At 35.7% G+C, this 15,602-nt stretch overlaps 2 protein-coding genes across 2 annotated transcripts; both read right to left on the bottom strand.

Moving 5' to 3' along the window:
• Nucleotides 1-998: 998 nt before the first annotated feature.
• On the bottom strand, nucleotides 999-2,813 carry LOC132180332 (chalcone synthase). Its single transcript, XM_059593125.1, has 2 exons — nucleotides 2,536-2,813; nucleotides 999-2,400 (listed from the first exon to the last, which is right to left on the bottom strand). Exons 1-2 carry the CDS (start codon nucleotides 2,711-2,713, stop codon nucleotides 1,391-1,393), a joined length of 1,188 nt encoding a protein of 395 aa, XP_059449108.1. The 5' UTR covers nucleotides 2,714-2,813; the 3' UTR covers nucleotides 999-1,390.
• Nucleotides 2,814-9,001: 6,188 nt separating this feature from the next.
• On the bottom strand, nucleotides 9,002-10,764 carry LOC132182838 (chalcone synthase 2-like). The gene is made up of 2 exons (XM_059596192.1): nucleotides 10,376-10,764; nucleotides 9,002-10,252 (listed from the first exon to the last, which is right to left on the bottom strand). Exons 1-2 carry the CDS (start codon nucleotides 10,551-10,553, stop codon nucleotides 9,246-9,248), a joined length of 1,185 nt encoding a protein of 394 aa, XP_059452175.1. The 5' UTR covers nucleotides 10,554-10,764; the 3' UTR covers nucleotides 9,002-9,245.
• Between the last annotated feature and the right edge of the window lie 4,838 nt (nucleotides 10,765-15,602).

The raw sequence follows: 15,602 nt of genomic DNA, 5'->3' as shown, positions 1-15,602 counted from the left end.
AGATATTATATAATATTAGAAACATTAGAGATGCGGGTACGAACGAAGCCCAGTAAAAAACAATAAAACTGGAAATTGGGTCGAAACCTAGTCCAATTAACTTCTTGACATAAAGGCCCAAAAATAGTCAACTAATAACGATGGTGGACGAAGCCAGACATCCATAAGATGGGCCTACGAAGGTTGGCCCAGGAGGCAATACTGCGGCAGCAAAAAACATCACTCGTACTAGTATTCTATTTATTTTGTCGTTGTTGCATATAGAATGGGCCTACTACTCTAATAAAAAGGTAAATGGTCTTATGTCTTTGTGTCTTTTTTCTGAACCGGACTGTAAATTTACCACCCAATCTCGTCCTTATAAGGCCTTATCAAACAAACCCACCAGCCCTTCGTATAGGCTGTGAAGAAGGCCCACCAGTCATTTTCGACCACATATATATATATATATATATATATATATTATGCAATACTTAGCTCAGTTTGAATGGCATTCTCAATCATGAATGAGCTTAGACACCTTTTATAGCTTGGATTGAGTTCAAAATTGAACTGGAGTAGACATTTTAATAAACGAGTCAGTCCTAAAATCCTAAAGCTTCACTCGACTCGCTTGCAACTTTACTCATCATACTTTAAATGTATTTTTTGTTACTCATCCTAATGTTATAGCTATGGGAAAAAAAAATTGTATGGTAAGAGCATTAAAAACACTATATTGTCAGTTGTCGGAGGATGCTAACATTCATAGAACTGTTAATTGCCAATTATATAGAATAGAAGAGAGGAGCCAATTAATCCCATGTGATTTCTCTATCTCTTATATCTTTTTATTCATTTTTTTTTAAATAAAAAATAAAAAATTACCATTCAATTTGTCCTTAATTTGCTGAACTTAACTCTGTAAGATTAATTAAAAAAAAAAAAAAAAAAAGAAAAAGGAGAAGAATTGAAGAAGAGATATTATATGGGTAAAAAAGAAAGAAAAGAGAGAGATATCATGAAACTTGATAGGCATAATTAGAACATAACATAACATGTGAAGGAAACCAAAACCTAAGAATTGACATTAGACAGGTAGGTAAGGGGACTAGCTTATAGGTAGAGGAAAAAGCGTGAACCAAACCAACCCGTCACGCACAAGGCTAGCTTAATTAAATCTACTGTAACGTACAATAATAGATGCAATGATGCAATCCTGCAATTAAGCGATAAAAATATATTTATAGTAAATACCAATGTTTTCTTTTATTGGGAAACACACGTACGGAACAATTACTTTTAGATCGATGAGCATTAATCACACAAAATTCAATATTTTTTTTTCTTCTTCTCCAATCTCCATACGAACGAGCTTACGTTCATTAATTATTGTTGAATTCCTTCCCAATCAGTGAATGGCCGCCACGGGCACTGGAATACTGTGCAGCACCACCGTCTCGACGGTCAAACCGGGCCCAAACCCGAAGAGAACACCCCACTCCAACCCTTCTCCGGTGGTGGCCTTTCCTTCCTCCACAGAATTCCTCCTCATCTCGTCCAATATGAAGAGCACACATGCACTCGACATGTTCCCGTACTCGCTCAGAACGTGCCGAGTTGCTCTGAGTTTCTCCTCTTTCAGTCCCAGCTTCGACTCAACCTGGTCAAGAATGGCCGGCCCACCCGGGTGTGCAATCCAAAACAGAGAGTTCCAATCCCTTATACCCAGCGGAGCAAAAGCCTCCGCCAAGCTTTTCTCAATGTTCTTCGATATTATCCCCGGCACGTCCTTCAACAAGTGAAAGGTAAGACCCACCTCGCGCAAGTGTCCATCAATGGCACCGTCAGAATCGGGAAGAATTGTCTGCGCCGCCGATACGAGTTCGAAAAGTGGGCGTTCAATGGATGTATCGGGGTCGGCACCCACAATAATTGCTGCGGCACCATCACCGAAAAGGGCCTGTCCAACGAGGGAGTCCAAGTGGGTATCAGTGGGCCCACGGAAAGTGACAGCTGTGATCTCGGAACAGACGACGAGAACACGAGCACCTTTGTTGTTCTCGGCCAAGTCCTTGGCGAGACGGAGGACGGTGCCACCGGCGAAGCAGCCCTGCTGGTACATCATCAAGCGCTTGACGGAGGGTCGAAGGCCGAGAAGCTTGGTGAGTTGGTAATCGGCACCGGGCATGTCTACACCTGAGGTTGTACAGAAGACGAGGTGGGTGATTTTGGATTTGGGCTGCCCCCACTCTTTGATTGCCTTTGTTGCCGCTTCCTTCCCAAGCTTTGGCACCTCCACGACCACTATGTCTTGACGCGCGTCAAGAGACGGAGCCATGTACGCGCACATGTTGGGATTTTCCTTGAGAATATTTTCATCCAAGTGCATGTAACGTTTCTTTATCATCGATTTATCACCTGCATGTATGTACGTTTGTTTGTTTGTTAATCACCCAATTAAGATTTAATATCATGTATGATCTTCTTTTATAATTGCATGGCAATTAATTTAAAAAAAAAAAAAGAAAAAAAAAGTAGCAATTAAGCACTTACACATGCGTCTGAACTTCTCCTTCAACTCGGTCATGTGGTCGCTGTTGGTGATCCGAAAGTAATAGTCGGGATAATCAACTTGAGAGACGCAGTTGGAGGGAGTGGCTGTGCCGATGGCTAAAATGTTTGCGGGACCATGTGCTCGCTGAGCCTTGCGGATTTCCTCCACGGACGCCATCGATCCACGCTTAATTCACTCAACTAGCTACTTTTCGGAAGTCGATCGGAATCTGTTTGTAAGCTTTGTGTGAAACTTTGTGCTTTGGATGCAGCTACACACAAACCGGTGCCTCAATTTTATACGAGAGGGAATTGGCCCAATTGGGTAGGTTGGATGGACGGGGAAGCTGGTGGCCACGTGACCTCGGGGTTAGGCTATTCAACCGGTGGTAGATATGCTGCCACATTACCATATATACACATATTAGTTATTTCGTTGTTATTACCCTAATTTAGATCTTAACCGGCCCACCCCCTTATTTAGTATTTTCTTATTTCTTATTTCTTATGAGACTTTTCTATATATATATATATATATATATATATATATAAAGAAAGAGAGAGTGTTTAACTTTGGCCAGGACCATCCTTGAAACCCCTCTTTTACGGCCCCAATTCCTAGCTGACACCTAAACAAAAACTCAAAAATTGCACCAAACTAATCTAAGCCTAAATATACTAGATTTTTAAGAAAGAAAAAAAAGAAAAGTTGTGGAAGGGGTCTGGCTCCTTCGTGAAGCTGGCAAGACCCATGGCGTGGGTCTAGCCACCCATGCCGTGGGTCACCTCTCTTGAGCACCGGTTTTTTGTCTTTAGGATAATAAAATTCCTAAAAATTTAACCTTCCACCTCTAGGTTTTAAATTTGAATCCAAAAACAGATTTTGAGGCATTATAATCGAGTTTTGAGACGAATTTCGACTGGTTTTGAGGTGGGTTACGCTGGCCAAACCCGTGGGTCACAACTAGCGAGACCCAGGCCAGTGGGTCACAACCGATGAGACCCAGGCTAGTGGGTTTTAACCAGACCCACGATGTGGGTCTTGCCATTGTCAGACCCACGGTCGGCGGCCAGACTCACACCGGCCTTGGGTTTGGCAGCCAAGGGTCTTTTTGGTATTTTTTTTTCACTTTGATTTGTTGTGTTTGTTCTCATTTTGATTTTTTGTAATTTTTTTAAAATGATGATGTGTCACATGTTGATTGGGTGTTGCAAAAGTGGTGTTTTGCAGATGGTCTGGACCATAGGGGCTCTCTCACTCTCTATATATATATATATATATATATATGAGTAGTAGTTTTTGATACACGGGCGTGCTTGAATAAGCACGCGAATGTTAAAATATTATTAAGATAATATTTAAACAATAAAAAAAATAAAATAAAACAATATTTTAACACCAGTGGTGTGCCAAAAATCACTAAATATATATTTCATTTTAATTAATTGGAAATTTGCATGTTTTGTCGAAGACTAAAACATCTTGCGTTAGGAGTTGACTAGATGGTGAGGCGTGGACACGGGAACACAACTCCCAACCTACCTACTGCCGGGACCAGGAGAAAAGTAGAAGGGGGCAAATGGGTAATTACTAATTAGCTTTGGCTTCACGTATTCACGTATTATTAATTAATTATTAAAGAAGCATGGTCTTTCTTCAAAATTCTATCCGCATCAACTACTTACTACTAAATATTGAAACTCCATCGATCTTCTTTTTTTTTTTTTTTTAATGGGAGTATTTGAGTAGTACAATTGCTACCAAACCATGCCCATATCCTCAATTTTTGGTATTTGGTTATTATTAAATTGAAAACATTTTTATTTAACATTCTTTAAATTCTGTAAAATGATTTTAAGATTTTTAAAACACTACTCAACTTTTTTTGCGCACATACTCTCTCCTTCCTACATATCGGAAATTCATGTCCCGGCCTGGAAATATGACTAAATAATAATAATAATAATAAAAAGAATTATATTCGAACTATTAAAAGATATCCAGTTGAGAATAGCATAATTTAGATAATTTCATTTAAAACAACTTATTTTTTTGAATGGTTAAAATAAGTAATTTTGGTTAAAGTTATTGCACATAATCTCCATCCCTATGGAAAAGGATCATTTTTAGTCCCTTTTGGATCAGAAGGTATCTAGTTAATGGCCAAAATTTATTATAAGAAATTCAAGGGCCACAAATTGAACATCAGTCCTTATAATAAAAAAAATTATTATTTAAATTTTAATAAAAATTGAAAATAAAAATAATAAAAGGCATAGGGGTGGCCAGACCACCCCATTGAGGTGGTCGGCCACCCCATTTTTAACCACCGAGGTGGCCAGCCACCTCTAAGAGTCAAATAAAAAATAATAATAATAAATATTTACATTGTTAGTCTTGGGGTGGCCAAAACACCCCTAAGACCCTTGGAGGGTGACCAAACCACCCCCCAAGGGCCGATTTAGAGTGACTGAAGCCATCATGTGGCCCTTAAGGGTGGTTAAACCACCCCAAAATGCAAACTCAAATGAAAAAAAATTAAGTAATTTTGGTTAAAGTTATGGCACAGAATCTCAATCCCTATGGCTTTCACATTTATGATTTTTTTTTTTTAAAAAAATGAATCTATTTTTTTGTTTTTATTTTAACAACGACAAGAGGGAGGGTTTTTTTTTTGTTGTCGTACAAGTTAAGAGTTAAAAAGGGTGTTTCCTTAAGAGGCGTTCATGAATTATTTGTCTCATTATCGCCGCATTTGTTTTGGCACAGATAGAAGTCGTCGAATGAACAATCGCTATCACGTCTGATCCGAAACATCAGATGGACTGATTGTGAAAATAATAACAAAATAACAAAAAACTAACGGATGATTTCTCTGAAGCGCTCTCCCTCCCTCTGCTTCTGCTACTGTCTGCACCGTACCGCATCTCTCCCTTGTTTATACAGCAAAAGATACAGCAAAACATTTTACTTCGAAACAAATACAGCCTATTAGTCAAGTTTGGGTACAATATTAATTAGGTAATTAAATTCATACTTTCATATTAACTTTAATTTTTTTCATAATTAGTAATTTAAACAAAAATTCCTGAATTCAAACTTTATTTTCATCATTCAATTCTCTTTTAATTAAATAATTTACGTGTCAGAATTAGATTAAATTAATGGCTTTTGCTTGGCTTCTGTAATACTCTACAGAAAATAAAAACCAACGGGGCTTTTGTACGAGAGAAAGCCCAAATTACAGGAAAAAAAAAAAGCCTAATGGGCCTAAAATGGATAAATTAGATACAGCAAGTTGGGAAAGGAGAGTTTGGGCCTAACTTTTGGACTTAGACCCATAATCACGTAGGAATAATCCAATTGAATTTATATATGAACTTTGACCCAAAAAGAAAAGTCAAATGAGCCTTAGATACTTTAAATGGGCTTTTAAGAAAAATAAGTTGGACAATTTCTCAAATTCAAGAAAAAAGAATAATTTTTCCAATTCAAAATTAGAAATGATTTATGGGCATTTGACTTTGGCCCATTTAAAGTAAGTATTCTACCAAAAAAAAAAAATTGACCCATTTTGGTATTTAGCCCCATTGAGGTTTATGGATTGGGCTTTGGATTTAAAGGAAAAGGAAACGGGCTAAGAAATTGGATTGTGATGGATTTGAGCTGAAAACAAAATTTTCGACCCAATGGGCACCATATATGACATCCACTTGTTACGAAATTATATATTGCTAAGAGCACTATTAGCAGTCTCACTAAAATTGTTTTCTTTTTTATAATTTTTTTTTTTTATTTTAGTAAGGCAATTTAGTAAAAATGCTTTAAAACTCTCATTTTTCAGCCTAACCAATTTGATGGAGAAAAAAAAAATTGTGAGTAAACAGTACTCGCTCACTCGTCAATTGAATAAAAAATGTTTCTCTCCCCCCCTTTTTTTTTTTTCTTGTTTCTCTCGCTTTCTTTAATAGTAGTTAGAGAAATAATAAACAAATATTTGAAAAAAATATCTAAATGGAATAATAAAAGTGAATTGTTAAAATAATGAGGAAGTTAAGGTGCTCTAAAAAAAGTAAATAATTTTTTTTAAAAAAAAATATTTTTAATTATTTTGGTGATTAAAATTTGATATAACTGCTAATAATGCCCTAAACACTTCTTTGACGGATCTTACCAAAAAAAAAAAATTGGTATAATGCACACAAGTATCCATCAACTCCCCACAACGTTTGGGGGGGGAGGTGGAAGGGGGGTTGGTGTGGGGGGTTAAGCGTAAGTGTTGGAGTCCAATATTGAATTTTCAACTACACGAGATTTTACTTCCTTGCTAGGATTGACCTAAAAATGACAGACCATGATGGTATACGACGACTGCCACCAATTCCATGCATACATCATGATACCATTTTTCTGGGGCTTTGAAGACTCCGAGCAGTTGGTGGAACAATTGCAAGTTCCATTTAAGTGGTAGGCGCAGATATTTCATTATAGAATGAGATATGCTAAAATGTAATAAAAATATCATTTTTGTCATATAAAAGTCTTCGATGGTAAGAGGCTACAAGCTCATTAGTAGGTAGGGTTACAGTAACTGCAGATAAGGCTTATAACCTCTTGTCACCTAAAATTTTTATTAAAAAAAACAAATGGTCTTATAGAATTCATCCTTCTTTTCTTTTTGTTTTTATGCTTTTATTTTTTTATTTTTTGAAATAACAATTATTGCATACACGTACCCTCACTTTGGTGGATTATTCTATTAATTTTAGAGATTTGATTTAATCAAATCTTATTCATTTGGTATAGTGATTAAAGAGAAATGCTATAGTGCAATAAAAAAATTATTTTTGATCCATAAAAGTTCTAGGTGGCAGAGGTTATAGGCCCCCATCGTAGTTGCTGTGTCTCTACCAACTGATGGGCCTATGACCTTTTGCCACCTAGGACTTTTATGAGTTAAAAATAATCTTTTTATTGCACTATAGCATATCTCTTTTATAAATAAGAGTTTTTTTTAAGCATGCTACACAATCATTTTTAAATTTTTGTTTAGGGAAACTTCACTAAGGCCCCTTGAACTTCCGGCCGATTTTACAGATCCCCCCTGAACTTCAAAAACTCTCATTTTAGACCCTTAAACTTCTATTTTCTCTCACTTTGGACCCCTCCGTCAGTTTTCAACGTTAGATTTAACGGTTTGACTTTTTTATACCTATTATACCCTCGTTAAAACTACATGGTTTTGGATCCCTAAAAATTACAACACTCACCCAGCCCAAAACGACGTCCTTTTGGGCATTCTTTTTTTTTTTTTTTTAAGAAAAGCAAATATTAAAAAAAAAAAAAAGTGGAGTAATTTCGGGGTGGCTCCAGCCACCCCTTGGCCAAAAATGGGGTGGTCCGGCCACCCCATTTTGGCCAAGACCGATCCTTCCCTCCTTTTTTCCCCTTTTTTTTTTTTTTTTTTTTTAAAAAAAAAAATTTAATGCCCAAAACGGTTTCGTTTTGGGCTGGGGTGGGTGTTGTAGTTTTGGGCATTTTCGAAATTTCAAGTGGGCCAAGTAGGAGTATAATGGGCATTTAACGTTGAAAACTAACAGAGGGGTCTAAAGTGAGAGAAAATGAAAGTTTAAGGGTCCAAAATGAGAGATTTGAAAGTTCAAGGGGGGTCTGCAAAAAGGGCCAGAAGTTCAGGGGGCCTTAGTGAAGTTTCCCCTTTTTGTTTTTTACACAAATTTAATAGATCAATCATTATATTTGTTGATTCTAAACAAATTCAATAGTGAATTCATTTATTCGGATGGTTAAAAATAAACGAATTCTATCATTTCTTTTTTATATTGTAATAAAATTCGTTGTCTTTATGTTTTTGTGTTTAGTAAGTGATGATTTAATGTACGGAAGTTATGAAATTTCAACAAACACATCAACAGAAGTTTTAAAGTAATTGGACAGACAAGATGGTAGTGGCAAAAGTAAGTGCATCATGAAAAGAATGTTTTGTAGAATGTTTTTTCTTTTCGATAATAGAATGTTTTGTAGGATTATGGACAGGTTTGTAACACTTTGCTTAAAAAAAAAAAAGAAAAGAAAAAAAAAAAAGAAGATAAAGCAGTGATAATCAGCAGAATTGGATTGATTGCGTTAAAATACTTGAAACGATGGAGGGATCAAATTTAGTTAAGGCACATGATGTTTAAATATTAAGAGGCTTGCTTACCCGTGGCCGTGGATGAAGCCAAAAGTTTCAATCAAAGCTGGAAAGTACCCGTACAGTCCAGACAGTCTTTATTATGTTTTTTGTTTTGGGCGATGAAAATGACCTTTCGATAACCCCAACATATTTTTATTAAAATATTAATCAAACCATTAATTTTTTTTTTTTAGTTTTTATTAAATTAGCATATATAATTAATTATTATCGGCAAACAAAGATGAAGGAAGTGAGAGAAATTAAAAAAGAAAGAAGGGAAAAGTAGAATAACTTATAATAGTTATAGCCATCGTACAATAAAAAAATGGATTACACATTGTGCATTAACGACAACAAGGAAAAAAAAAAAAGAAGCAGGCAGGTAGGTAGGTAGGCAGGTCAATTATTCGTTACAAACTTAATATAGAATGATAATTAAAGAAAAAAGCAGCTCAATCACCATTCTTATGTTTTTATGCCTTCTTCAACGGCATGACCGAGTACGTAGGATTTCTCTCAGTTAATGGTCTCCACCGGGACACTGTGTAAGACGACTGTCTCGACCGTCAAACCGGGGCCCAACCCAAAGAGAACCCCCCAATCCAAGCCTCCACCGGTGGTGGCCTTTCCTTCCTCCACCGACTTCTTCCTTATTTCATCCAATATAAACAACACGCATGCAGTTGACATGTTCCCGTACTCGCTCAGAACATGACGACTTGCTCTAAGTTTCTCCTCTTCCAGACCCAGTCTGCCCTCAACTTGGTCAAGAATGGCCGGACCACCTGGGTGGACAATCCAAAACAGGGAGTTCCAATCACTAATGCCAACTGGACTGAAGGATTCAACCAGGCTTTTCTCGATGTTGGTCGACGCGATCTTAGGCAAATCCTTTAACAAGTGAAATGTCAGTCCTCTTTCAAGCATATGTCCTTGAACGGCGCCATCCGAGTCCGGTAGAAGTGTCTGCGTCGCCGATACAAGTTGGAAAAGAGGGCGTTCAACGCTTGTATCCGGGTCCGCACCAACAATCACGGCCGCTGCTCCGTCACCAAAAAGCGACTGACCTACTAAAGAGTCGAGGTGAGACTCGGAGGGTCCACGGAAGCAGCTGGCGGTGATCTCAGCGCAGACGGCAAGAACGCGGGCGCCCTTGTTGTTCTCAGCGAAATCCTTGGCGACACGTAGGACGGTGCCGCCGCCAAAGCAGCCGTGTTGGTACATCATGATCCGCTTAACGGAGGATTTAAGGTCGAGGAGCTTGGTTAGCTGGTAATCGGCACCGGGCATGTCAGAAGTGCCTAAGGTGGTAGAGAAGATGAGGTGGGTGATCTTGGATTTGGGCTGTCCCCACTCTTTGATCGCCTTTAAAGCAGCTTCCTTAGCCAGCTTCGGCAACTCCACCACCCCTATTTCCTGACGTGCGTCAAGAGATGGTTCCGCGAAGGTACACATGTTTGGGTTTTCTTTCAAAATATCTTCAGTCAAGTGCATGTGGCGCTTCTTTATCATTGATTTCTCACCTGTTATACATACAGAGATTAATATTTTAGTATCAAACATAATTAACTAAAACCTTAATGATTCAGGAATAATATTAAAAAAAAAGAAGAAAAAAGTAATGATCGAAGAACAAATATACGTACATATGCGCTTGAACTTCCTCTTCAAGTCAGTCATGTGCTCGCTCTTAGTGACCCGGAAGTAATAATCAGGGAAATCAGCTTGGTAGATATAGTTGGATGGATTGGCCGTGCCGATGGCCAGAACATTTGCTGGACCCTGAGACCTCTGTGCGTTAAAAATTTCTTCCACAGACGCCATGGATGACAGCTTGATTTGTAATGAATTAATAAAAGATCGAACTCGGACTTGCTTAAATTATATGTGTGGGTGTTGCAATCTGAAATTTGCTGAGGGTTTTGGGTGTGAGGATTGGAGGTTGCTACTGCTTATGTTTTATATGAGCAGCGGGTGGGTGGATTGGAATTTGGAACTTACTTGGAACGCCTTAAAAAGTTACTATACGGACGCGACTTTCAACTGGCCCAAAATGTTTGACCTTGTTTTGTTGACACAACACGGTTGGTGAGGCTTTTCCAAGATAATATATATCGGTTGGTGGCGAGATTTAGTCCAATATATATATATATATATATATATATTGTTTTTAATTTTTTTTTTTTTTTTTTACACAAGAGAAAAGAGTCGAGAATTTGTACAACTAATTTCCGCTTCATTAGGTATAATTCCAACCTATTGAGTTATGTCAAAAACATTTAGTTTTTAATTGTTGTTTTCAATGGATGAACAGTTTTTAATAGAAAGAGAATAAAACATGATGTCATAGATTTAACGTGTATTCAATGTATCTGTAATATTCTTGCATGAAAAAATATATTTATAAGTAATATATTAATAAATAAATAAAATATTATCGTTTGATAATGTTGAAGAGGCTTGTCAGTAATTGCATGTGTTAAATGGTCCATCAACATATACAATGAGAGATATGCTCTTCTTTATTCCTCATACAATGAGACAAACAGGAAAAAATAAAATTACATGGTGATGGTATACTAAATAATTACCGTACGTACGTAGCTGCCCCTAAATAAAAATAGTTGGAAGGCTATAATAGGCCCACCAAGTGGCAATAATTCAAGAGATTATTATTACCCCTGTAAAACCATTTATGGACACACAGTGGCAGAGTCAGACGTTTCAGAATGTGGGGACCGTAAAAAAAAATTGTCGTGTCCTAAAATTGTTTTTTTGCATCCTAAATTTTTTTTTTACACTGAAAATTTGATAATTCACATAATATATGCATCACAAAAAAATATCTATAAAAGTTCATAAATATGTGCTCAAATTGATATATTATAAATATAACATGTCGCCACTACATCAAAAGGACAGAAATACAAAAAAGTGTTTAGAACTACATTTTACGGTCTTTTAGAAATACAAAATCATCAAGTATCGAAAATATAAAGAACTAAACTATTTGCAAGAAAATCATCCTCCATTTTGTTGCGTAGTCGTATTTTAATAATTTTTATTGCTGAAAATACTCGTTCGGTAATTGCTGTAGACATTGAAAAAGTCAAAATAAGATGAATCAATCTATCAATAAGATAGTATGTCTTTGATTTTTCTATCTTTGCCAATCCTTGGCATAATTTTGCAATAAAAGATAAATTTTGTAATGCCGGATCTGGCCATTTGTAAACTAAATTTATTTTGTAAACTAAATTTGTGCTCTTGAAAGTTCATTTTGTAAATTTTTTTTTATTTTTTATTTTTTAATATGGAGGGGCAAACTGCAACGCATTGGGCCCTATTTAAAAAATAAATAAATGAACTTTCAGGAGAATGGAGGGACCTATTTTTTTTTTAAAAAAAAAATTCTCAATAAATTAATGCTGATCCACAGCCTAGTACTGAAAGTGTGAATTTTTTTTCAAAAAAAACTTTTTTTTTTCTCAATAATTAATGCTCATCTTTAATTTTTTTTTTCAGAAAAAATTTCTTGGGGACCACGCAGGGACGGAGCCAGAAAATTTTATGGGAGGGGGTTAGTCAATTTTTTTTTTTTTTGTCAATTCTTTAGAATTTTTTTTTATTAAAAAAAAATATATATATTTTGGTTGTTTTTTATGAAATAAGGACTACCGCAAGGGCCAAAAAAAATGTGCATTTGAAAGTAAGGGCTAAAAAATAGACATTTGAAAGTAAGGACCAAAAATAAATAAAAAACTTAATGGGTATGACCCAAAAAAAAAATAGTGCCAAAAGTTTTTATTAGATATGGCCAAAAAATCTAAAAATAGGGCAAAATTTTTTTTTTTTAGAGGGCCAAAATGACTAAACTTGAAACTTTATTTTACTCTTTTTTTTTAAAAAAAATTTTAATTTTAATTTTAATTTTATTTTTCCTTATTTTTGGGGGGGGGACCATAGCCTACCCCAGTCCCCCCTCCCTCTGTCGGGACCACGGTCACCTCTGGCCGACATGTGATAGACAAAATTGATTCTTTCAAGTTTCAAATCGGAGGTGGTGTGGCCATTTCAGTTTCCTTTTTTGTGCCACCAACACATTCAACTTTATATATATATATATATATATATATATATATATAAAAGAAAAAAAATTTAAAAATGATTTTTTTAACCATTTCCTCCTGAATAATAACTATTTCTCTCAGATTCTTATTTTTTTAGAGTAATAATTATTTATCTTTGAAATAATTACTTTTAGAAATAGACCTTTACTGAACAAAAAAATAGTTATTTTATAAGAATAATTATTCCAAATATCTATTTCACAAATTAAACGACGTCTTAAATATGAATAATAATAAAGAAAAACACATTTGGCCCTCGATTCAATGCATGTGATAAACGTTTTAACGTCTTCCTATAAAGATATTTAGCATGGCCCAAAATGATTTACCTAACTTTATGTAATTTAGTTACATTTTACACAAACAAACAAATCCCAAACACCCTCAAATTTTTTATTGACTCTAACTTTATTTTAAGAAGATAAACAAAACGAGCACCTAATTAAATGGTGAACCAAGAAGACAAAGAGGGAGGAGAGAGAAGAAAAAGAAATAAAGGAAAAATAAAATTACATATCACGGTTATGGAGTTTCTACTAAGAGTACATTAATAAAAATTATATTTTCAAAAGTATCTCGCTTCAAGTGTCCAGACACCAGTCCTAAGAAACTAACCATAACTCTGATACCACTTGTTGGGAGATAAAGCAAACCCGATGTGTCCAGACACCCGTCCTACGAAGCTAACATGACTCTGAAACTACTTGTAATTGGGAGAGTACATGCATTAATATACACAGTTGAACACAACTCTAACCCAAAAGTATAGCTAACAGGCTAAAATTCACTTAGGTATATTAACTATATTTTTTCTTTTATATTTTTTGAATGTAAGACTCAACACTCACAAGTGCATTATCAACAAAATTATACTCTGGGCTCTCATAAATTAAAAAACCTTATTCTTTCACCGAACTTTAGTAAAAACGCTAATGCTTATGAATTAATGAAAGAAGCCACTCGCTCCTCTATCTTTGACTTCCACAAAGGTTTTAATATAAATTTAGAGCCGTCAAGCTTGAAATTTATTTCTTATTCCTTTTTTAATAAAGAAATGAGGCCAAAGAGGACCAGATTGAAACAAGCATCTCATTTGACGACGGAAAGAGGAAGAGAAATAGAGTATGGAGACAGCCATCGAGTTGGAATACAAGACAAAATTTATTATCAAGTTGGAATTATTGTGCAAATGCAAATAAATAAAAAAAAATGCTGTCCTCAATTTGTAAGAATATCGACTTGAATAGAGACAAGATTGCATGAATAGGAATCTACAGGGAACTTGGTGCAAGTGACAACGATCGAGTTACTTCCTCACTCACCCACCCACTCACCCAATTACTACTAATTAATTTCCTTTTTATTTATTCACCCACCCAATCTTTTATTATTTTCTATATCGTACGACTTATAAATTGATTGACCAGACCACTGGGCTTTGATCCCTTAACCAGGAAATTTGACGCGTGCACGTGAAGACGTAGGGGCGGCGAAATACTACTGCTGAAGAATTCAAACAATCAAGATTCAAGATAACGATTGGAATGGTGGAAAATCTAATTAACACATGTTAATTTCTATTTTATAATTCCTACTTAATAGTTATCTCGTGTAACAGCTTTAGTTATAAATATACAGTGCGCATTTACCATGCTTTTCATAAGGTACAATAAACACAAATACAGAGACTATATATATTTATCTTACAAGTAGAAACGTAAAGATGAATGTGAGCTTGTTTATGGCTGGAATCACGCAGTCTGAGGCCGGTGACGGCAGCCGACAGCGGAGACTATGTGGCCGGCAGATGGTGAGAGATGGGCTAAAATTTGGGTCGAATAATAGGTCAACAATGGGCTAAAAAACTAGGCTGATAAATGGGCATGGCCAACAAACAAGGCTAACAATAGGGGATAAACTACATGTTGTTTAGGATTCAAAGCTGTTGAACCACCTAAAACGTACAATGTACGTGTCCTTTGTGTGGAAACAAATAATATTTGGAAAACAGAGAATATTTGGAAATGGCAGCTTACTTGATGTTGCTGACCATTTTTTCATTTATAGAAGAGTTCGTAGATTTACAAATGAAGATAAAGATAACATGTAACTAAATTATAAAATTCAAATAATACATTTAAATAATACAGATATCTATCTTATCAACGGAGAAGTTTGAATATCAGAGGATGACTTATCCAAGTGATAATCATCATCTGATATTTGAACTGAAAATCTCTTATCAGTTATACCAGCTGCTGACTTGGAATCATTGGTAGTAGATAATATCTTAACATCCTTTACCATAGAGAAGGATGAAGGTGTCTGGTGTGTGGGCGCGTGAGGCTTCAAATTTTGGTGGATTTAAGTGAGGTTGGGTAGATCAGTCAATGAGCTTGCGATTGATCGAGGAGGTCAAAAAGTTGATCATATGCTCCAAAGATAAGAATTCAAGGCAAAAGGTTATTGAACAGTGATGAGTAATCATGGGAGAGGGAGGCACTGCCGGAGAGAGCTAGAAAAACAAAAATTGAAGTCAAGATCGAAGGCATTAGCTAGGGATCAAATTAAGATTGATGTACGTTTTAACTAATCCCTTATTAAATCATGGGCCAGTACTCATCCCAAAATTAAATATGAGTAGATAGAAAAATGATTGATTTAATCCTTTAATTAATATTATACCAAGTGGGATGAAAGTTCATCTAATGATATAATAGGAAAGGATAGGAGTTGTAAGATA

Source organism: Corylus avellana, chromosome ca5, assembly GCF_901000735.1.
Source record: "Corylus avellana chromosome ca5, CavTom2PMs-1.0".
NCBI classification, from domain to species: Eukaryota; Viridiplantae; Streptophyta; class Magnoliopsida; order Fagales; family Betulaceae; genus Corylus; species Corylus avellana.
The sequence above is the reverse complement of the archived record's forward strand: the minus strand, read 5'-3'. Positions and strand labels throughout refer to the sequence as shown.

What these genes read in the sequence shown, in the direction of transcription:
- LOC132180332 (XM_059593125.1), bottom strand. Translation starts at nt 2,713, where the DNA reads ATGGCGTCCGTGGAGGAAATCCGCAAGGCTCAGCGAGCACATGGTCCC. An exon ending in GGAGAAGTTCAGACGCATGT is followed by an intron (nt 2,401 to 2,535) that starts GTAAGTGCTTAA and finishes ACATACATGCAG; the next exon opens with GTGATAAATCGATGATAAAG.
- LOC132182838 (XM_059596192.1), bottom strand. Translation starts at nt 10,553, where the DNA reads ATGGCGTCTGTGGAAGAAATTTTTAACGCACAGAGGTCTCAGGGTCCA. An exon ending in GAGGAAGTTCAAGCGCATAT is followed by an intron (nt 10,253 to 10,375) that starts GTACGTATATTT and finishes TATGTATAACAG; the next exon opens with GTGAGAAATCAATGATAAAG.